The sequence below is a fragment of the Zootoca vivipara genome, chromosome 16 (genome assembly GCF_963506605.1).
Source record: "Zootoca vivipara chromosome 16, rZooViv1.1, whole genome shotgun sequence".
Classification (NCBI taxonomy): domain Eukaryota; kingdom Metazoa; phylum Chordata; class Lepidosauria; order Squamata; family Lacertidae; genus Zootoca; species Zootoca vivipara.
In genome coordinates, this window is record NC_083291.1 from 17,700,446 (window position 1) to 17,723,844 (window position 23,399).

Consider the following 23,399-nt stretch of genomic DNA (forward strand, 5'->3'; position numbering starts at 1 on the left):
ATGTATGGTGTTGTCAGAAGCCACTTGTACAAACACGGCCAGGAGAAAGAAGGAAGAGGTAGGGTGCTATTCTCCAGGAACCTCTGGGATTAGAATTTCACAATTAAGGAGAGACCAAAGGAAAGACTACTTCATACAACACATAATCAGCTTTGGAATTCATTCATACAAGGTGTGTTAATGACCACTAATTTTATGTTTTTAAAGAGAATTACTCATCGATGGAGGACACTTCTGTTAGCCCACATAGCTACATTGAGCCACTAATGTTCAGACACACCTGACTACCAGAAGCTGAAGATAGATAGGCAAGGAAATGGTTGTTCACTTCATGCTTTGTGAACTTCCCAGAGACATCTGACTAGCCAGAATACCAGAGTATCCAGTAGGACGGTTGTTCTTACAATATACTTTTGATGGAAGCTCTATGTTACTCTGGATCTTTCCCTTCTAATAAGGGAATGCAGAGTAATGGCCTTATGAATCCACTTGTGAAAACTAGGTTACTTCAAATAAAGGGCAAATAGGTTAGTGAATTATTTTTGGACATGGACTGTGTACTTGTCAGAGCTTGTTTAAATTAATTGAAGTTGTCTGGCTTGCACCAGAATGCAAATTTATGGAATGATTTTCAACAGCAGAGTTGCTGAGCCTTTAATATGGTTAATTCTCCAGTGAGTTGTTGTATTGTTCTACATCATTCTCCATTATAATTGTCTCTAATATTCTACAAAGGATACATTTCCTTACCCCAGGCATTCTGTCCTAAGTGTAGTAAGCCCAAATCGTATCTACCTGGGTGGTTTTAAAAGAGGATTGGATGAATTGATAGAGGATAAGACTATTATTGGCTACTAGCTATGATGGTATGTTCTACACCAGCTGTCGGAGGCAGTGTGCCTCTGAATATCAGCTTCTAGGAATTGCAAGAGTACAGACAGCGTCTGATTTATGCTTGTCCAATATGTTCGCGACCGCGTATGCACTCATCGGCCCAAACCTAGAAGTGACCTAAAAGCATCACAAAAAGGTCACAAAAGGGGTAGCACAGAGGATCCTTACACGGGGCTCATCCATGCGTGGGGGGTCTGGAATGTGGCCCCCATGCAAATCTGTTGCTGCCTGTACAGTACTATTGTGTTCAGGTCCTGCCTGAAGCCTTTGCATGATATTGGACTAGGTGAAGCCTGCTGTCACAGGCGCGGTGGCGGCTACTCTAGAGTAAAGACTCCTCATGACGTTGCCTTTTCATTCTTTTATTCAGTGCAAACTATTTACAGTGCAGAGTCAGTACTATGTACATGTTGTCAGTCTGGGTCAGAACCTCCGAATGGGGGTTCCCGCGTTTTCCTCCAACAAAGTAGCCTGGGAACATTGAATCTCCGCCCCCACCGCTTTTTGCGCAATTCCGGCGTTGGCGGGAGCGGTCTTCTGGTCGCGCTTTCCCTGCTTCCCATTTCCTCTCCTGAGCGGAGCAGTGGCTCTGATACCCTACCTGAGCCATGCCCTCTACTTCCTGATTCCCCACTGGAGACCTCCCCCTCCCCGCTCCCACTGGCGCTGGGAGAAGAGCTTGAGCTTAAGATGGGAGGAGGCTGTCTGTAGCTGCTCTCCCTCACACCTTTGGCCTGATCCAGTAGGTTCTTCTCATGTTTATTCTGCCCCTCTTCCCCAAACCTGGTTCCATTCCAATACCCTCCATGCTCTTCCAATGAGCATTGGATAGCATCATAAGGAAGGAGCTTCCAAACAGCTGCGAGTGCCTTTGGATACTGCTTTTTGGTCATCATTTGTTTCATAAAAACATAAGAACACTTGTTTGATCATACTGAAGTTCCATCCATTCCAGCTGTGTGGGCTGTAGATCCAGTAGTGGCTAACCACACACCCCTTGGAAGCACATAATCATGGCTTGATAGAGATAGTAATCCTCTATTGTTTCTTCCCAGTCTCTGGTTATCCAATACTGACACTAAGTATGGAGCCCAGACATAGCTGTCGTGAATAACAGCTATTGATAGTCCTCTGCTGTATGATCTGGAGCATGCTCATTTAAGTGCCGGAGGTTTGATGAGTGTGATTCAACCACCAACATAATACCTTACTTTTTTGAAAAATATCTCCGGGGAATAGCACTTAAAAAAAATCTCTGGGTAATTATCCTCACCTCTCTTGGAATAGTTTTATTTCCACTGCTGAAGGTGGAAAATAATGATCCCAGGGCTGTCCATGTAAGCAGCAGGAAAAAGATAACACCTGCCCTTTCTCCCAGTGGCACGTTGATATATCACCTTTTTATAAGTACTTTTCACAGCAAGGCCCTGATGGGTAATTTGTGTGTGTGATCAGACAAATCAGAAAGGCAGTGTAGACTGGGGTGTGTTCTTTGACCGTAAAGATTCTAGGTGACAGGAAAATAACACTTCCTTAGAATACACATAAAATTATCCCAGAACAAACAATAGCCCTTTACAGTGCCCAGGAATGCTGAACTTGCCGATGGCATGCGTTCTTGGCAGCTGCCATTGATGCCAGCTGGGCTTTGGCATAGCTCCTTTCTGGAAATAGCAAAGAGGGACTCTGCATTTATTTAGAATGTATTTCTCTCACCATTAGATAACCATGATTGCTATCTATCTCTTCAAGGGAGGCAAGGCAAGGCAAGGAGACTGAAATGTACGACTGATGGGTTTTTTTAGACAGACCGAAGTCCTTGCACCTAAGTATTGATGACTAAAGGGATCTTGGAAGACAAGTGGTGGTGGAGGATGATGAATGAAATGCAGAAGAAAAAGGGATAGAGTTGGGGGAGGTCTTAAAAAGGAGCTTAAAGGAGAGGAGGTCCAGGCTATTGTGGAGAGTGGAAGAATAATTACCAAGTGGGTCGTTGGGGGCCAAATGACATTACTGTACAGTAGATGATGGAAAAGTGAATTGATGTGCATATTAGTTGGAAGGATGTCTAAGGAAGAAAGATTGTGTTGTTTGGATATGAGGAAACCGGAATGTGATTCAGCCAATGTGGGCCTTCAGGGAAAGAGAAAGAAGGGAAAGAAAAAAGAACATTCAGTTTTCTTCAAGGTCAAAGCAGTTTTCCTCTTTTGTCCTGAACTTACCAATCCGTGCTCGCTTCGGCAGCACGTATACCGAACTTACCAATCCTTAGTGTTGGTTGGTAAAACCTGAAAAGGAGAGAAATGAAAACTACCTGACAAAATTCATATATAGGATCCCCTAGTCCTTACTGCTTGCTTGCAAGAGGAAAAGAAACTGGCAAGCTGGCTAACTTCCAATTCACCAGCAGCCTGGCAGGTGACATCTATCCTGATTCAACATTTCTACTAAGACAGAGTTTATTGCGCTCCCTGTCCTTGGTTACTTACGGAAAGATTGGAAGCTGCTTTATACCAAGTCAGACCATCTAACACAGTATTGTTGACACTGACTGCCAGGGTTTCAGGCAGGAAGTATTTCCCAGCTCTGCCTGGAGAGTCCAGGGATTGACAAACAACCAGATTGAAAATGAAAGTTCTAAAGCTTTATTTCCTAAACAAATGTTTCCATAGAAAGGTGTTCTCTCCCTCGTGGAGACTGACTCTGGGGAAAAGGGGAAATAGGAGTGAAGATATTGCCCTCCCTTGTACACACACAAAAGATGGGGTATACTGTACTCACACCCATCCACCCGTCAATGGCCTGGGCTAAGAATCCTGTAACAAACAAAAAGAGGGAAAAGGTGAGTGCTGCAGACACATGTTGCCTCTTCGAATTTTGCTGTAATAGTCTTCCCCAAATTGGTGCCTCCAAATTGGCATTGAGACAGTCCTGCCTTTATATAAGCATGGAAAACGGAGGTTCCATCCCACAGGATCTAAAATGCTGAATGGTTGAAAAAGTAGCATTACCTTTGTCAAAATCCATTGCTATAATAATCTATTATTGTCCCAATATTTGTCCTTTTGATGTGCATGGAAACTTCCATTTATGTAAGTTCAAGGTTAGCAGCAAAGCCCAAATCAGTTCTTGCTCATCTGCTTGGCCAAACCTGCTCTTTTTGCTTCTTAGCCTTTGGTTAGGAAGGAAACCATTCATTCCACTCTCTCACACAAATGTTTCAGTATGGTTGTCATGCAGTTGCTAAGGCTTTAACTATTTCTTATTATCAGGGTCAGCATACACTGCTCTGCACAGCTCATAACTTAAGTTTTTAATCCAACTGGGTTTAAAATACAGCTTACTTAACAATTAAAAATAGAAGGATAGAATACATGCTTTTAAAAGTATGATAGCAGAATATAACATAAGCATAAATGTTTCTGATAAACATTTACTTCATTTTAATTGTGGCAAGCCCAGCACCACAAGGACCATTGCTTGTGGCGTGGTCTTCACTCCCAGCCATTTTTGTTTTGTTTTGTTTTTAGTATAGCTTTTATTTTTCTTCTCTTCTGACAACCACACTGATATGTGCCCTCAGAGCTGTTCCTCCTTCCACTGTGTCGGCACAAGCATGTACTGCTGTGAAGGCACACTCTTGAAACTGACAGCTCCTCCAGGACCTTACAAAACTTTGTAGTGGGTCTGAAGCTTTGGGATCAACCTTCATTTTAAGACTGCCCCAAGGACATCCACATACCTCCAAATGGGGCAACTTTGGTTTTGTATTTGTGCTTCATCCAAAGTGGATGCACACCAGTTTTTACATGGGCATTGTGAAGATAGGTTTTTACGTACTAACACAGAAAATGAGGAAAGAAAGTTTCTGAAGTTTTACCTGCTGCTGCTACTGTATTATTCTTATTTTTATATTTGTCAGAGCCGCAATGAAGTCCCCAAACTGTGCAAAAGCAGAGAATCTGTTGGTGAGGCGGCAAAGAAGCATTTAGGCAACCTGTTAAGCTTGTGTTCTCTAGGACAAAGCTCTTAGCCACTTTCAAAAGGACTTTTATTTCCCTGCCATTTAATTTTTCATACCTCCACATTCGTTTCTGTTGTTACAGTGATTGTGAAAAACTTTCACCTCTTTAAAGTAACCCTGTCATATCTCAGGGGTGCTAGCATAATAAGGTAACTGACCAGATCAGCTCTTAAACATATACACCTGAGCTGGAGATGCCATGTGCTGATGATGGCAGTGCTGGCATTATCAGAACTCGGTAAACCTCCCCCCCCCATCACACACCAGTGTTTTAAAAGGCACTGACAAAGTTTCAGTACCTGCCTAACAGATAAAAATATGGCCTCTGCTGTTTGCGGATTACATATGTTTAGCTGGAAATAGGCACAGTTCTCTTCATAGACTGATTAGGTGCACATTATCCAGGAGCTGTGGTGAATATGCACAATAACTAGTTATGTACTGCTCATCTTAAATTACCCCCAATGTATATACAGTCATACCTCGGTTTAATTACGCTTCGGTTTGAGTACTTTCAGTTTAAGTACTCTGCGGACCTGTCTGGAACAGATTAATCCACTTTCTATTACTTTCAATGGGAAAGTTCGCTTCAGGTTAAGTACTCCGCGGACCGTCTGGAACGGATTAATCCACTTTCCATTACTTTCAATGGGAAAGTTCGCTTCAGGTTAAGTACGCTTCAGGTTAACTACAGACTTCCGGAACCAATTGTGTACTTAAACCGAGGTATCACTGTATAGAATGTCCTTGGTAAATAATGGCCTTTAATTAGTCTTCTGTGTGCACTGTTTGATTAATTTTAAATCTTTTAAATGATTTCCTTGGGCTTCATATCCTTCCCCAGGGTCACTAGAACTGAAAACCTCAGATGGGAGCGGGAATATATTTCGACTCTTAGTGCACATATTTGATATGCAGACACACAGGAACAAAAAGTACCCCTTCCCTTCCACCTGATAGCTGCCTCCTCAGGTGGCAATTGTTGCTAAATGCATTGTAATAAGTGCAAATCAAGTGCATTGTGAGAGAAAACATTCTATTAAATGACTACATTTAAAAAGGAAACTGGATTGCTAATATGCTGCTTCAGAAGCCACTGGAGGGGGGGGGGGATATTACTGGATAAACCTCAACATATAGGAAGGTAGACAAGAGTCATTTGCCATTTATTGTGGGGGGAGGAATGTGGTGTTGGTTCATGTGATAACATGAAAATGTGCCTATCTCGTCTGCATTTTGTACATTTCAGTGCTCAATATGCACAGTTTGTCGTCAATACTGTGTATATCTCAAGAGTGTTTCTCTGGTCAGTATGCATAGTCTTCATGAAACACTGGAGATTGTTCACACTTCAGCATAATCTTTCTCTTAACTCATGCAAGGAGGATAGTTTCTAACTTGAGAGAATGTGCATAACGCAGCAATTTATGAAGGAATTTTGTATATTGATGGTTCAGTAAACTTTGTAAGTGATGGTGGGCAGTGTTCATAAATACATGGTAATTGTAGATTCATCTGAAGGCGTGTGTGTGTGTGTGTGTGTGTGTGTGTGTGTGTGTGTATTTTATTAGAATTAGATGGATAGATATATCAATAGATCTAGCTATTAGGGAATGTGCCGTGTAAATTGGAACAGTTGGAGAGTGTGTGCCCTTCCTGGCATCCCCAGTCATATGCACTTCAACTTTTGTCTTTACCTTCTCCAGCCAGTGCTACCAGCTGACACTCCCTCTGTGTGCCAACGTACTAGGGATCAGTTCTCATCTGAGCTTGGTTGCTATGGTTACATGCAATCTGCTGTGTTCTGGGTCTCCAGGAGCTAGAAATGATTTGGGGGGGTGGGGTGGGGGGTTGGACTTCGTAGCCTTTAGGTAAGCACCACCGTTCCCTTATATGGAGCTTACTTCCCCTTACGCTGTTTGAAACACTGATTGGGCAAAAACCCACTCCTCTTGTGCAGCGGTTTACGGGCTGCTTTAGTTGGCGAAACAGATCCAAGACTTGGACTGCCATCATAGCCTCTGCCTTTTTGTTCACTTGTGCCGACTTGAAGGCAGAACTGGCCACGCTTTTTAAGCCTCTTCCACTAGTTATTTTGGGAACAAAGGTTCACATACGAGCCTTCGCTGCCAAGCCTGGGACAGTGGGGTTTTGCTACTGAGCTGTGTGACCTTGTGTCTCTGTTAACGAATCTGAAAATTGAGAATGAGCATGCATGTGAGCCATTCATGACTCCCCCCCCAAGCCCCCCTCTAAAACTTGAATTGAGACACAAGTTCTAAATCTGCAAACCTATGCACAAATTACCTGGGAGTTAATTATAATGATGAGGTTTTTTAAAATAAATAAATAAATATTATTATATAGCATTTAACATATATTGCCCTGGTAATCCTAGTTGTAGGTGTGGAGCTGGCAGAGAGAAGCTTGCCTTAAGGAGAGGCAAGATCTGAATGGGGGATTTCTTGATTCCCAGTACCATATCGTAGCTACCAAGTGCTTTTTGTGTATGAATGCACAGGACTGCCCAGTAAATCCCACTTGTAATTGAAGGTAGTGTCTGCAGACCATTCTATGAAAAAGCAGCATCTTTTTTTACATGCTTATCTTTCCTGAGATGTTTTGCGGTCCATTTATCCCCCACCCCAATTTTCTTTTCGAAGCAGCGGCTACCTAGCAGGCTCGTATCCTCGGGGCAGTCTTTTATTTGCGCCGTCTTAATTTTATTGCACCCAGCTTAATGCACTTTGACATGGTATGGCTGGAATACAAGTGTTGCCTGTCTGCAGTCAGAAATGAATTGCTTTTTTGCTTGGCCTTTTGCCATCTGTTCCGCTCTTTGAAACTGATACCCTTGAGCCGCACTGGAGAATCCACACCCCCCCACACCCCCTCTCTCTGTATATGTGTGTGTGTCTGTGTATATTGGGAAAGGATGGCGATATGTGCTGAGCAGCAGGGTAGTGAGTAGGGGTGGGGTTTCCACCCTTTAATATTTTGCAGCCAGTGACGTAGGCAGTGCCTGGAACAATCACGCTGCCTCAAAACAGTGTAGTTGAAGATGCTCTGTGTGTGGTGGCTGGTAGTGGGGGACCAGCTTGGTGCATTTTTAAGCAAACACTGATTGCTGCAGCTTAGGCTCCACAGAGATTCCTCTCCTCCTAAACTACCTTGAAGAGAATTTGTGAAGTGTGGTTTATTTCTCCTCTTCTGCCCCTCCCCGCTTCATATATATATAATATATAGATAGATAGATAGGAGAGAGAGAGAGAGAATATTTATTTACTTTGTGGAAATGATTGGAGTTAATAGCGTCCAGAGCACCAGCAAGGTCCGAGTGAGAGCTACAGGTTCGGTGAAATACCCGCGAGAGGAACCAGTCTGGCGGCAAACTCACCGCTCAAAGTCCATGAAAATTTCCAACTCCACGGAGTTTTCTGCTAAAGAAGCCAAGGTAAATGAATGCAACATTGCATGTAAATCTCCACGATATTTCTGGCAGTCCTGAAAAGCGGATGCTGCTGCTCTTGAGCCTTTGGCTGATAGTGCCTTTTATTTCCCACAAAATACCGTGGGGAAGAAATAAGCCGGCAGGTGGGGTGGAGGGACAAATCCCAGATTGAAGGTAGGTGCTGGATGGATTTGATAGACTTTCAGAGAATGTCTCTTCGTGGAGCCAGTGCTGCCAACTTGGTAGCTGATCCAATCCAGCCGGTGTTTTTTAATGTTTGGGCATTTACCTGTGTTCCATGGGGTGGTGGTGGTGGAGGGGGAAGATCTACCCTGGAATTTCTAGACAGAAATGCTGTGCATGCTGGTTGCATTTCCCTTCTCCCTTAGTGCGTGTCTGTGTGGGTGGCTTGCATGATTCAGGTGATGTTTTTTTAAATGCATGGCTAAATACTGCCATGAAATATTCATAATTACATTTCTCTCTGTGTTTGTGTGAATGGCATTTTTTTAAAAAAATGTCATCTGTTTACTTGGTTTGTCACCGTAGACAGTACTGTATCAAGCTGGCTCCAGCCACCTGCTTTAGGAGCTGTTTGGGGTGCCTTTAAACTGTCATATCGCCTTCTATTCTGCTGATGTTGTTGTTGTTTTAAAAGCAACATTGTGTAGCCTAGTCTGGGCATCTGCATGTCGGCATGATTGAGCACCAATTTAACCATTACCCTCTCTGTCTCCGTTCTCCTGTTGCAACACATAATGGCAATGCTTTTCCACTAGTATGCAAGTCAGGAAGTACAATAACCTTTTATTAAGGAGGAGGGTGGTAAAAAAATAATAATTTCAAAAACGTTCCCAGTAAATCTGCAGTATTGGAAGTCAGATGTAAATGCTGCTACTGTTATACCTGTATATGCTTGGTGCTTACCATATGTACCATATGCACATCATGTTGCCTTCAGGGTGCTATGTTCTAAATATCCATCTGCATGAGAACCGCACCAGTATGGGTGGGGAGGGTGGGCACGCATGCCATAATCATGTGGACTTAACAAGCATCTTTAAACTTGTTACAATCCAGTTGTAATTCTTCAATTTAAGCTTTCTTGCCCCTTTGCAGGGAAGGGGCAGAACTGGAATCCTCAAGGTTGCACACACTTTTATAGAGGTTCGGTTTCATTCAGGTCCTCCCACCCCCCCAAAGGAATGCTATTGTGGAAAAAAAAAACCCCAATAGATCCTCTCAGTTAGTGTTTGCCTCCTGCGGCAAGATCTAGCTGGTTTGCAGCAAATGAACGATATAATGAAACCCTAGCATTTTTGCTGATAACTGTTGCTGAACGCATGAAGAGGTGTATACGTAAATATGACATTGCTGAGCTGGTGTGCTACTAAGCATGTTATGATCATGAATAGTCACAAGGGGCATCCCCAGGGGAAGGGCCACAGTGACCATGCACATGCTTTTCATGCCAAAGGTCTCCAATTAGATCCTTAGCTGGAGAAGGCACCTGTCTGAATGAAGGGCTTTGCTCAGGGGACATAGACAATGCTGAGCTAAAATCTGAGGGTGTAAGGCAGCTTTCTCTGTTTCTTTCCCCTAATATACTATCATAAAACAAGTGCCCCACCCCCTTTTCCTGTGAGCCTCTGGTAGCCTGATATTATTAATTCTCAGTTCTCTACTGGTTGTATTCTAAATACATGCTTATTCATTTACCATATTATCACATGGTAAGCCATCAGAGTTTACTCAGCCTAAGTCGGCTCAATCATGATACTTTTGAACTGAGGCAGTTTGTAGATTAGACCGATAGTCACCACGTGATGGTTCATAGTCACCAAGAGGGTTGGGTAACACGTTAAAGATGAACAGCTATATTGCGGGAGAACTTTTTGTAGTCTTGAGAAGTAGTCTTCAACCTTTTTGGACCCGGGACTTAACTTTAACCCAAACATGCCTTTGGGGACCCATGTCTTCTCTCTCTCTCTCTTGCCATATATTCACACAGCAGTGATTTCATAATGGCTCCCAGCCACCCCACCCCTTGAAGACCAATGCCCTAGAACCTACTTTAGCCGTAATGAGAAACAAGCGTTCAAGGAATGTAGATGTGCTTGTGTGAGCCAGGCCTTAGAAGAGTTTCTTTATGCATCTCAGTCCCCCAGCTGAATTTAGTGAAATTGTGTGTGTGTGTGTGTGTGTGTGTGTGTGTAAAAAGCACGTCAAAGTGCAAGTAGATAAATAGGTACCGCTCCGGCGGGAAGGTAAATGGTGTTTCCGTGCTGTGCTCTGGTTCGCCAGAAGTGGCTTTGTCATGCTGGCCACATGACCTGGAAGCTGTATGCCGGCTCCCTCGGCCAATAACACGAGATGTGTGCCGCAACCCCAGAGTCGGTCACGACTGGACCTAATGGTCAGGGGTCCCTTTACATATATATATATAGTAATCCCATTTGAGGGCTAGGTCTCTCATTTATGGAATTAATCGCTCTCATTTGTTGCTGTTATGAACTCCATACAGAATATTATCAAAAATATTTGACATACAATAAAAAGGTGAAGCGTGAACATTGAATTAGGCACAGCACTAAGTAAAAAAGTGATGGAGGGTCAGCCGGGAAAAGAGAGAACAGAATGACCTTCAGCATATTCTTGTGAAAGTCATTTAACCACTGAGTGACTTAGTTTCTCTCCTCCCCCCAACCATGTGGTCCATTTATATCACTCCCCCTATTATTTCAGTGACTAACTAGAATGTGGACAAACTGAGTGGAGAGCGCGAGCAGGAGTAAATCCCTGAAGCTAATATGGTGCAAGGAGATGCCTAATATTCTGGGAAACCTTGTATTGGGAGAGAGCCACCGCTACAGCCTCTTCTCCAACCGTCCCAAAAGCTGTAGGCTAAGAGCTGTGAATGAGTGGACTCTTGTTGCAGGTAAATGTTCATTACAAGTAGTCGAGCCCCAGATCTCAGTCGCTGGAGCTGGGAATTATCCTAATGCACCCTTTACTTTCTCCCATATAAATGAATAGCAGCTGTCCAGTTTAGTGGGTGATCTAAAAGTGGGAGTACTGTTGTGATGAGGGCAAAGCCTGTCCACTTGGAATACTCAGCAGTCCTCCAGAGGCATATGCTGACACATTGCACTGTGCTTTGTGATGCTCTCTACGTACACAGACCAACCACCTTATCCATTCTAATGACGTGCATTTACTGGTTTATAGTGAGCGCTTAGCAATTATTACTAGCAATTTACTAGTTGAAGGTGTTGCTCCTCAGAAGGGTGGGAGGGAGGGCAGGACCAGCCCTATCATGCCCCAGGTGAAGCACCATTCTTTGGGTTGCACCCTGAGGGAGCATATAGATGAGGGCAGGAAATGAAAGTCTAAATGTTACAACAAGACTCTTTAAAGTGTTGGGCGTTGTGGGAATTGGGCTCTGCTTTAGACAAAATATATTGGTCTGGCGAGTGACATGTTACATCTCAGAAATCTAATGAAGTCACACTGAAATTGAAACAATGCTGTTTTCTGGAATACAGTGGAAAATGCCCCTCTCAGCCATAGTAGGAAGAAAAAGTGAGATTATGAAATCAGAAATGAGGTTATCCAGTTTTGCTTCAAACTCTTCCCCTGCTACTACCCCCCTCAAAGAACTAAAGATTTAGCTGTTTCTTCTTCTTCTTCTTCTTCTTCTTCTTCTTCTTCTTCTTCTTCTTCTTCTTCTTCTTCTTCTTCTTCTTCTTCTTCTTTAATTGCTTTCTTCAACACACAAAACAGAAGTTATTTATAGATATCTGTTAGCATTTCTATAGGGCTTTTAGTGCAAAATGCTATGCAAGATTTAATTCATTCATCATTGCACGAAGCTGGTAAATGGAAATTGCACAATGAGATAGTTTAAGAAGCTGTAAAAAGCCCACAGTTCTGGTTGAGACCAAATACCTTAAGTTGTCAAATCTCTTAAGTGCTATATCCATTGGAACACACTGTGTATTGGGGTGGGGGGGTGGGGAGGGAGGGAGGGAGAACTATAAGTAGACAAATGGGATCACTTCCCCTGATAGCACTGCTCCTGTTTACAGAGCCAGCCAGCCATGTCTTCCTCTGGGATACTTCAAGCTATTTGGTGCTCAAGCAAACCAGATTATCATCTCCTCCCACCCTGCTTTTCTGTTTTTCCTTTTCCAGTTGGCAGACAACATTCCATGGATCTTGGTGACCATGGGCATTTTGTCTCCCCATTGAGCTGTTTGGGACATGGTGGTGGGAGGTTGTCCCCATTGGTTGTTTTTTTTAAGGTTCTTCTCTTGGTTTTTTGGTGATTTTGTAGACTGGGGTTCTACTATTCCCAGACATGGTGATGCCTCCTCCTTTTTTCTCAGTTGCTGGTTTGTCTTCAGTCCTGTTGGCATGGGGGCACCAAGTTCATTATTTGAGGGAGTAATGATGAAATGCAAATCCACAAGTGCACCTCCATGCTCTGCTGACCTGCCTACAAGGCTGCTGCATTTTGTTCCTGGGATTCTGGCTTCCTAAAATTGTTTGGCACCTCTGGCATAATGATTGTGGGAATGCACGGAATGCATTTTCCTGAGTGAGGCAGTTTATTTTGCTTGTTAAGGATCAAAGGTCTAATCCAATTTGAGGCTCCCCCTAGGGGAGCAGCTTTAAAAATGCAATGGCCAAGTGTGCCTTTGAAGAGTCTTATTTATTTATTTATTTACTTTGGGGGGAAAAACCATATATTACGGAAAATAGGAAAATAACAAAACCACCCAATGCTGGATCTTTTCTTTTAGGTTTTACACCCTCTTATTCTGGCCAGGAGGAAGAAATTGTGGCCAGGCAGGTGTCTTGCCATGACAGTCCAGGATAGATGTAAGGTTCTACTTACTCTAGATTTCATCTTCAAAGCATACAATTTCATTCGTTTATCTGTTGCTATTTTTTATATGACTCGAACATGCCTGTTACCGCACAGTGACTTGGGTGGAGCTAAGAACGGATGCCAGCTGTCCTGACTCCTACTCATCCCATTTCAAAATGCCAAAAAAACCACCAAACACACACACACACACACACAGAGAGAGAGAGAGGGGGGGGGGAGGGAGGGAGGGAGGGAGATTTAGGCTTAGTTTAGCTAATCCAAAGTTAACATGGACAACAAATTGCCTAGTCAGTTGTATGAGTCACTGTGTGTGTGTGTGTGTGTGTGTGTGAGAGAGAGAGAGAGAGAGAGAGAGAGAGAGAGAGAGAGAGAGAGAGTTGTTGCACACTAAATCAATCTATTTTCTCCTACATGGATCAGATTTAGTTCATGCCGAGTTACATGCTAGCTTGAGTTTCATTCTCAGTGTACAGCAGTCAATCACAAGTAGGAACGAAACAAAGCTGGCATTGTTTAAAAGTATTGCAGTTCAGGATTTTGAACTGCAAGAAGCTAATCCCTAGACTGGTACGTCATCAATCAAACATAAACATAAGAGCTTTGCAGGCTAAAGCCCAGCTCTTCTTCTTGCCAGTCAGTCATTGCTTCATAAAACTCGCCAGCTGCTGTTGTTAAGTATAATAATGATGCTTTCTCCCCTCCCTTTTGCTGCAGCTCTTGGTGCAAGGTCTGCTCTGTTAGTAACTCAGATCTTTTTAACTAGCCTCTCCTAGTAACCCTCAGCCATTAGGGGATGAGATTTAACTATTCCAATTTTCAGTCAGCAATGGTGATAGATGGACACTTCTTATTCCATGGATCACTTTTTAAAGGGACTCATCAAAAACAAAGACGCTCCGGTTGGTGCAAAGCTCCACAAGAAAGATAATTTGACACAAGATGCTTTTTTTTTACATTGCACGCCCAAGATACTTTGCATCTCATCACATTTTGGCAATAACAATACTGTACATTAAACAGCTAACAATTGGCTGCTCTTTCACTGCATCCAAAATCAGCTGCCTGAAGTAGCCGCCTCACTCTGTCTTCTGATAGAGCCAGACGTGCTTTGACATTAAATGGGCAGTGACAGGTGAAATCTCGGAAACCAGAAAGGCGGCTTGATAAGTTTTTGGGTGCTTCCAAACAGTTGTTTATTGTGGCATCTGTGCTCCTAATACATGCACATTTTGTGCAGCATGTACATGAAGCCACTGTCATCAAATGCTAACCAGTATTCCCCCCCCCCATTTAATCTGGATTTACTCTTTCCAGGGAATAGTTAATATTTTCCTGTTACTTACCCATTTGCGATATCTCAATGACTTATAAGCAGTATTAAACCCCCATCTGGTCACAAACCTGGAAATCTTGCTTGCCCCATGATTATTAATTTTGCACTCAATTCTGCAATAAATAAATACAAATGAAGATAGATTTACAATCTTACGAAGATTACTTGTGCAAATTTGCAAATTGGTTTGAAATCGCTCCTTGTGGACGCAAATCCCCAAATTTCACGTGGGGTGGCAATCTTCATAGTGCAGGCTCTGAAACTCGGGGCTACCCTGACAGGGTAGTGTGTCCTAGACCTGGACCTGTTTTAATTCTCTCTATTTCTCTTTTAACTCAATTTGCCGAGCCTATTTTGGGCTATTTTATGCTTTACATCTATCCGCATATTAGATTTTTTGGCGCTGGCACCTAAATCTTTGCATCATTGTCTCAGGGTAATGTAAATGTTAATACGCCAGGGTTGGCGAGCAATATCGCCTTGAATTATGTTTTCTTGCTTGTCTCTGGCATTTTTGTGTTGCTATGGCAAAATAACGCAATAAAGGGTTTTGAGATTTGTGCAAATTTAGCATAAGGTATCTCAGGGATGGAGAACCTCTGACTCTGGGTCAATCTTGGCCCAAATCAGCTAATGAGGCCATTTGTTTGAAAATAACTCAGAGAATGTGCAGGCAAAGCAGACCCCTCCCCACACCTTGCAGGCCAACTTGACAGGTGAACGAGACACTTAATGCCATCATGATATCAAATGATTGATAAGTGGGTGGCCCCGGCCACCTGCTGAAGTTGGTCCACATGGTAAGGGGAGATAGATATTGCCCATTGGGCCAAAAAAGGGCTGTCTAATATATTAGATTACTGAAATAATAATAATAATAATAATAATAATAATAATAATAATAATAATAAATTAATTATACCCCGCCCATCTGGCTGAGTCTCCCCAGCCACTTTGGGTGGCTCCCAACTGAATATTAAAACAATACAGCATTAAATATTAAAAGCTTCCCTAAACAGGGCTGCCTTCAGATGTCTTTTAAAATTAGGATAGCTGCTTATTTCCTTGACATCTGATGGAAGGGCATTCTACAAGGTGGGTGCTGCTACCGAGAAGGCCCTCTGTCTGGTTCCCTGTAACCTCACTTCTCGCAATGAGGGAAGCGCCAGAAGGCCCTCGGCACTGGATCTCAGTGTCCAGGCTAAACGGTGGGGGTGGAGGTGCTCCTTCAGATATACAGGACCAAGGCTGTTTAGGGCTTTAAAGGTCAACACCAACACTTTGAATTGTGTTCGGAAACGTACTGGGAGCCAGTGTAGATCTCTCAGGACCGGTGTTATGTGGTCCCGGCGGCACTTCTTAATCACAAAATTACCAAGGAGCCCTAAGAAAGTGTAGCTCACCCACAGTAGACCTTGAAAGATTCTGAACCATATTTTTGGGTTATATGTGCCAGAGGAAAATACTGTTGCACTTTAGAAACAATGGAAACCGATCATCACACAAAGGAGTGAACTCCCAAGGTCCTTCTAAATACTGAAGTTTCAGTGTGCAAGTTCTAGTTAACAAGATCCATTGATTTCAGCAGAAGAGTCTCCATTTCAACAGAAATCATTGAGACTTCAGAATGCTCAACTTTAGTTGGATTGTGTCCAAAACATATAATACTTTTTCAAATTGAATGCTATGTTCCATACGATCCAGTTCATCCCATGCACATATGCACAATTTGGGTATCCTTCGTACGGTAATGTGGTTGTTGTTGTTGTTGTTGTTATTATTATTATTATGGGCAGAGTATTTGCAGCCCCAGCCCCTGGTTTTCATCTCTTCCTCCAGCGGCTTTGAAAGGATGTAGCCAGGACAGGTCATGGTATAATCACTGGCTGTTGAATGGGAAATGCTTTCTTCTTAAAAAATAAATAAATGAGTTGGAGGCTGATTCTTTTGTGTCCTGAACTTAGACAAGCACTCCCGCTAGCAGCTCCCTCTTCTTGCAGCCTGAAGTGATTCAGTCAAAGAAAATGCTTTGCAATTTGATTTTACAGATAGTATAGACTGCCCAGGGGATGAGGTGGAGTGGAGGAGCAGGGAAGGAAGGGAGTGTTAGAATAGTCGCGGAGTGATTTTGATGGTGTGGGGGTGTCACACACACTGGTAGCCTTAGGGATAGGCATGCAGTTGAGCCTCTTTGTAGGACCATGGAAAGCTGCCTGGTCATCCCAATACTTGTTTGCTTAACCCAAAACTCGGGACTCAGGTACAGGGTCTTTACCTGTTCCTTCTTAAACTGGAGATGCCCAAGAGTGCGCCTGCATCCTTCTATATTCAAAGCATGCACTCCCCAGTCTTTGATTCCACAGACTTGCTTTTCCTGTGCCCAAGTCAAAGATGGCTTTGGAGTAACACATTTCCCCCTGTCGTCATATACTGTCTTTAAAAAATGTTTAAAAGGACACAACAAGGACAGTTGTCTCTAAGCAGTATTATGAGCGAACTTGGACTTGCAAGGCTTCCTCATCCTGCTTTTTAATGGAGTCAGCATCACTTTCCTCTTTAAGGGACCCTTTGGCTGACTTAGCAGGCTTAAAAGCCTCCTGCGGCACCAGCCACCTAATAAGTAAAGGGTTTCCCACGGAGCAGTTCCTCAGCATTCAGTGGCTTAGGATGGCTGGGCTTTTTGTTTACCAAAATGATTTCCCTCTCCACAAATAAACAGCTGGGATAATTAGTTCAGCCTTCATCTTTCCCTGCACACCTGGTTGTGCTTTTCATTTCCCTTGCTGCTTTCACCTCAATGGATACTTACAAGTGCTTGCCTGGTTAGCCTTGACAGGTGTTTACAGATGCTGCTGTTCAGCATTTTGCTTTTGAGAGTGAGTCCGAATGGGGGAAAAAAAAGACTGGTGTGACACACAGCCTGAATGTGTGGTAAACACCGGAAGCTGCTGTCGCCCATGATTCTCTGTGGGCACACCACAGCATCCTTTTTTATCCCTTGGTTTTTCTCCAGCGAAAACCCTATACATGTTGCACTGGAGATCAGAATGGAAAACTCGTTCAATTTCAGTGCCAACCAGGACTGTGCACGAATCTGCTGTTTTTCCACTCCCATGTTTGAAATGGCTCCAGGGATTCCTTCGTCTTAAGATTTGCATGCCTTGCCATGCTGCAACATGAAGGGGCCTACTTCAGATGACACCATGCAGCGAGCGGTGGGGGGTGAAGGTAGGAATTGCTGTTTGAATAGGGCAGAAAGACTTTTTAAAGTATTGCCCCTAGCCGAGGGTGGGTGAGTGGGTTGGGTTTGGGATCCATTTCAGACAGTAAAGTATATTATTGGGTGGCACCCAAGAGACCACATACAGCCATGTCTGAATGTTGGCCTTAATTAAATACCCTCCAGATATTTTGGACTACTACTCCCATCAGCCCCAGGGAGTATGGCCAATGATCAGGGATGATGAGACTAATATTCCAAACTGAGTATACCATAACTATTAAGCATGTACTCAGTGACAAATCTGGGTTTGCCTTTGTGTAATGGATCAGTGCTGGACTTAATCTTTGGAGACATCGGTTCAAATTGCTGCTTAGCCCCCAAATCACTTATGGCAGAACTGAATTTGAGCCAGTGCTCATACAGATCTGTCTCCAGAGATTGCTCTCAGTGCTGGAATTTCAGCTGGAGCTGATCAGTAATAAAGGAGAGGGCCTCTGACCACGTGCAAAAGTCTTCTTCCAACAAAGTTTCATGATCCAACCGATGTCTCATCACAGATATCAATAGAGGTTTGCTTATTCATTTGTAGCTGTTTTGTAGTAGGCATATTTTTCACAGAGTGGCTTGGACTTCAGTGAGAACAATTTTTTGAGCAATTCTAAATGTTCACCTATGTAATATTTTTACCTGTAATCTTCCTGGAACAAGAGCTCGAAAGCAGATCAGCAGCCAGCTCTCCCCCTCCAAACAGCAACAGCATTTCCCCAGGTCTTGAGAACTCCACCTACTCATTTGTCAGCAGGAACTGTTTCCTATGGTTTCAACTAGCAATTTCAGCCATTTAAGATTCCAATTAAAATAATTAATTTTCTTGTCTGATTGCAGTTAGGTTTTTCTTCAGGGTTTCAACCCTCAGTCTCCAACCTGCTTCCCTTTTCAAAATACATATATTCATTCATTTTCAAAGGTTAGGTTTTGAGGTGGTGAGGGTGTTCTTCAAAAATATTTCCAGTAGCCCCAAACCTTCCTAAGGGTTCGGAAGCCTTAAGTCAATGATACTACATGCTTTTTTTTTGCAAATTCTGGATCATCCTTAAGCCTAGCACTTACATTAAGGAAGCAATTTTGCATTAATCTTTCAGGCCTGTGAGTGGGCGCCCTATACTTGCTGGGCAACAGGGATGGTTCGATCCATGAAATTCCAGACTGTCTCAGTTCTGCATGAAAACAAGACTAAATCCATTCCATCCTGTTACGGCATGGGTTTTTAAGGAAAAACAGGCTGTGCAGAACTCAAAAGGCAAAAAACCCGTGTTGTTGTTTTTTTAAAAAAAAACTATTCAATGAGGTGATCCAAGGACTGCTGTGCTGCCTCTGTTCCTATAAAATACATTTCTTTAAAAAAAAGTTTAAACAGGTAATCTAGCCACCCACAGCCTGGAGCAGCTAGCATGCAGAGTTCCTTGCTGCTGCCTGCTTTGAATGCAGCACAACAAGTGCACCTGGGAGTGATGGGTTTTAATGACCTCTTGTTCTCGGGTGGAATGGCTGCCCCTAATAATGCAGCCATGGGTTGTTGTTTCCCCCCTGTGTAGTTCCTGCTAAGAGCAATGCAATGTTATCAAATTCTGCTGCTCTCATACAGGTTTGCATTCTGCAGTGACAAGGAGCCCCATGCACTAGCTAAAGGATCCAGGCTGTGAGTGTCTGGTTTACCTGTCAGGACAAGAAATATGTTTTATAGGAACAGAGGCGCTGCTGCAGCACTCAGACTGCCTCTTGACCTGGTCGAGGTCATGATCCTTCCAGATTGAATCAGGCGAGTCTGCTTCAGAATCTTGAGTTTGATATATTTAGAGCCAATTTAAGCATGGTGTTCTCCTACAAGGACTTCTCAGCAGGCACAGACATGGGTAAAGGTAAAGGGACCCCTGACCGTTAGGTCCAATCGCAGACGACTCGGGGGTTGCAGCGCTCATCTTGCTTTACACCTTACGGTTGTACGCCGAGGGAGCCGGCGTACAGCTTCCAGGTCATGTGGCCAGCATGACTAAGCCACTTCTGGCGAACCAGAGCAGCTCGCGGAAACACGGTTTACCTTCCCTCTGGAGTGGTACCTATTTATTTACTTGCACTTCGACGTGCTTTCAAACTGCTAGGTTGGCAGGAGCAGGGACCGAGCAACGGGAGCTCACCCCATCGCAGGGATTTGAACCTCCGACCTTCTGATCAGCAAGCCCTAGGCTCAGTGGTTTAGACCACAGCGCCACTGTTCTGTAAATATGAAGGATGCACCTATCAAGTTGTGACCTGCAGGCTTTCCTCATGCTAGAGATAAGTCAAAGGCTAGGGTGATGGTCAGCTCTCATTACTGGGTACCATATTAACATTTGAGTAGTAGGAGCATGACTTAAAGAAGGGGAGCTGCTTTATCCCCCATATAGGGCTACAGTAAATGCAGTACCTTCTTGATGCTGGTTTTTATCCAGCTTGAAGCATTCTGTTTAAAACCAGAAATCCCTATTATACTACAGTATATTGGAACTGATGTTAACATGGCTCCTTAATGTACTCTCCACTTGCTGCTATAGCAGGGTCTAAATATGTATGCGGCTATAGTTTTCCAAAGTGTAAATTTCATCCAGTTATTAATTTGCCTGATTCATTAATTTAAGTACACTGCGCACAACCCCTTTCACGTGATTTGAATCTCAGGATGCCTATAACAGGGAGGCAGTTTAAATAGGTTTAATTGGGATATTAATCAATTGCAGCTTTGGCTGATTGATCTGTGAGGCCGCAGATTTAATAGATGGAGCTGTGTGATGCTTCATTTTGAGGCTGTTGCAGTTCTGGCTCTGAAGCCTCCCAATTTTGCACCAGTGCCCTCTTGTATGCCATGCAGAATAAATAATTAAAAGTCTCTCTGGGCTCGAAGTGCCCACCCTCATAGGTGTCTGCATGATTGGAGTGCTTCTGTGTCTCTTCATAATTTGCTGCTCTGAGGTTGGCTTTTATTTATCATCATCTGTGTTTCTGCATCATGTGTGATGGGTTCCCTCAGTTGCTTCCAGGGCAAAGACAGAACATAGTTACCTGTGCCTCAGGGGAGGCTGTGTCATATGTCTCTGTCTTGAGTTGATAGCCACTCCCAGTTTAATGGGACCCAGGTGGCGCTGTGGGCTAAACCACTGAGCCTAGGGCTTGCTGATCAAAAGGTCGGCGGTTCGAATCCCTGTGACGGGGTGAGCTCCCGTTGCTTGGTCCCAGCTCCTGCCAACCTAGCAGTTCGAAAGCACGTCAAAATGCAAGTAGATAAATAGGAACCGCTGTAGCGGGAAGGTAAACGGCGTTTCCATGTTCTGCTCTGGTTTGCCAGAAGTGGCTTTGTCATGCTGGCCACATGACCTGGAAGCTGTACGCCGGCTCCCTCGGCCAATAATGCAGATGAGCGCGCAACCCCAGAGTCGGTCACGACTGGACCTAATGGTCAGGGGTCCCTTTACCTTTACCCAAAAAGGCCTCAATATAAAGAACTGGGTTTCTGTTTCTATGTTTGTTTTTCTTCCAGACTGTAAACTGTTTTCTTGCATTTTTTCCTGTCAGCTACATCATCTACTGCTATTTGTAAAGACTGAATAGCCATTTCATTGCTGTATCCAGTTCTGTTCAGGGCAAGTGAAGATCAATGATTGTGCTGGTTAAATGGTTTAAAAGTATTCATTTTATTAGAGTGATTTAATTAAAAGTCATAATGTGAAATCGTTTATTATTTAAAATCATAGCAGTAAGATATGAGAGAGGCGTATGGCCAGAACATCCAAGGGCAGACAGAGCTCAGGGTCATACAAGCAGTCACAGGCCTTTTGTGTTTGTTTGTTTGTTTTGGATGGCAGCAACATCCTGCTGGGTGGCACCTGTAGTAAACAGATGGCAGCTGTAATAAATGCATTTTGCTGGCATATTAAGACCGCATGGTTTGATCTGCATGTTTATTCCCTTGAACAGGAGACTTGTAATAGAGAGGGTATTCTGAAAGGCCATTCAATCGTTTTGTGGTTTATATTGCCTCGGAGTTAAGGAAACTGGCTGATTCTGTGCCAGAAAGTTTGTGTATCCCTAGCAAGAGGGAGTTGTTGCTGTCAGAATATGTTCTTTAAAAACATGTGAAATTGTTTAGAGCCTCAGGTCGGTATCCACAGTCTTTCAGAGTCAGATTAAATACAGCTCTTTTGTGTGCATTCTGTTTTATGAAACCGGTATTGTCCCGAACAACAACTACAAACGTTTGAAATGGGCTGCTTGCTTTTTACATCTTAGGGATGGCTAGGTTGATATGCTAAAAAGCATTATATTTGTATAACTCTCAGAGAATTCGACATCAGTCCATCAGTAGGCGCCAACAGAGGTGTGCTGGTGCTAACATGATCTTGTACTACTGAAAAACAAGCATGGAAAGAGAAAAAGTAGTGTCCTTTCTAGAGACAGTGGTGTAACCCAGCACAGCAAGGCTAACATGGGGTGCCCCAGATGTTGTTGGACTACAACTCCCATCATCCCTGACCATTGGGACATGCTGGCAGGGCAATATTTGGAGGGCACCATATTGGCTACCCCTACAGAATAGGAACCTTCTGGAGATGTCTCCCATCAGACATAAGTAAATTTTGACTAGGCGGGTGTGTTTTCTAGACCAGAGTCCAAGAGTTAAGTTGATGGAAGTGGAGCTGGAGGCTTGACCTTAGATTTGGGGGGGGGTTTCCTGGGGGGTCTGTAGGCAGCAAATATTGCTATGAGAAGGCAAAGGCAGACTGCCAGGCCCCTAGTATTTATACTAAGGTTGGTCAGTGCAGAGGTTGTACATTCTTTCCCCCTACTTTGTCAGAATTCTGTGACAGCAATATGCCATCCATGGTGGCTCACTAGACTAAATCCCAGAATCAAGTCAATAGGCTCCTTGAAGTCTCCGACACCCACCCCCTCCCTCAGTGGACTCAAAGTTTCCTCAAGCCACGAGTAGTTGAATTCTGTTCCTCCCCTATCCCTGGTGTAGTGGGAAGGGGTGGATGGTGAAGATGACAAGGACATTGGTTCATGAGCTATTCGTTTTCTTTCAGGAAATGTCACTAATGCATTGCATGATTTGAAAATGGAGGGTTCTTGCCTGTAAAAGTTTCAAAACACTACAGGGAGGCTGCAGTTGTAGGTGACTCTAGGAAGGTTTACATGTCCCCTCCCCCCATCACTACCACCAGTATGTTGAAAGTACATGTCAGGAGGTTATTGGGTTATGGCCAGCTAACCTCGCCCTGGTAAGTGGGGAAGTCTGAATGCACAGTGGAGGATGGGTTGATTGCTACGTACTGTCATCATGAATGTGGGGTTACCTGGCACAACCCTCTGGCCCTGTCTTGCATCCCTTGAATGCATGAAGGAAGTCATATGACATGCATACACTCGCCATCCTGGTGGGAATACCTGAATAGGATATTATAGAAATGCTGAATAAGATATTATAAAAACAAACAACCTCAGGGGATGTTAAGATTTGCTGGCAGCCAGGAAATAGAAACAGACTGG

At 43.6% G+C, this 23,399-nt stretch overlaps 1 protein-coding gene across 6 annotated transcripts in view; it reads left to right on the forward strand.

The window, feature by feature from the left end:
* LOC118097617 (PH and SEC7 domain-containing protein 3) overlaps positions 1 to 23,399 on the forward strand; it is a 151,256-nt gene that overhangs the window by 95,380 nt on the left and 32,477 nt on the right. The window contains exon 1 of one of the 6 annotated variants that reach the window (XM_060268942.1): positions 8,164 to 8,372. The exons of the other annotated variants lie outside the window; for them this stretch is intronic. Coding sequence (XP_060124925.1) covers positions 8,214 to 8,372 — 159 coding nt within the window. The 5' untranslated portion in view covers positions 8,164 to 8,213. Of the gene's footprint in view, positions 1 to 8,163; positions 8,373 to 23,399 lie in introns of those variants that run through there. 6 annotated transcript variants of the gene reach the window in all.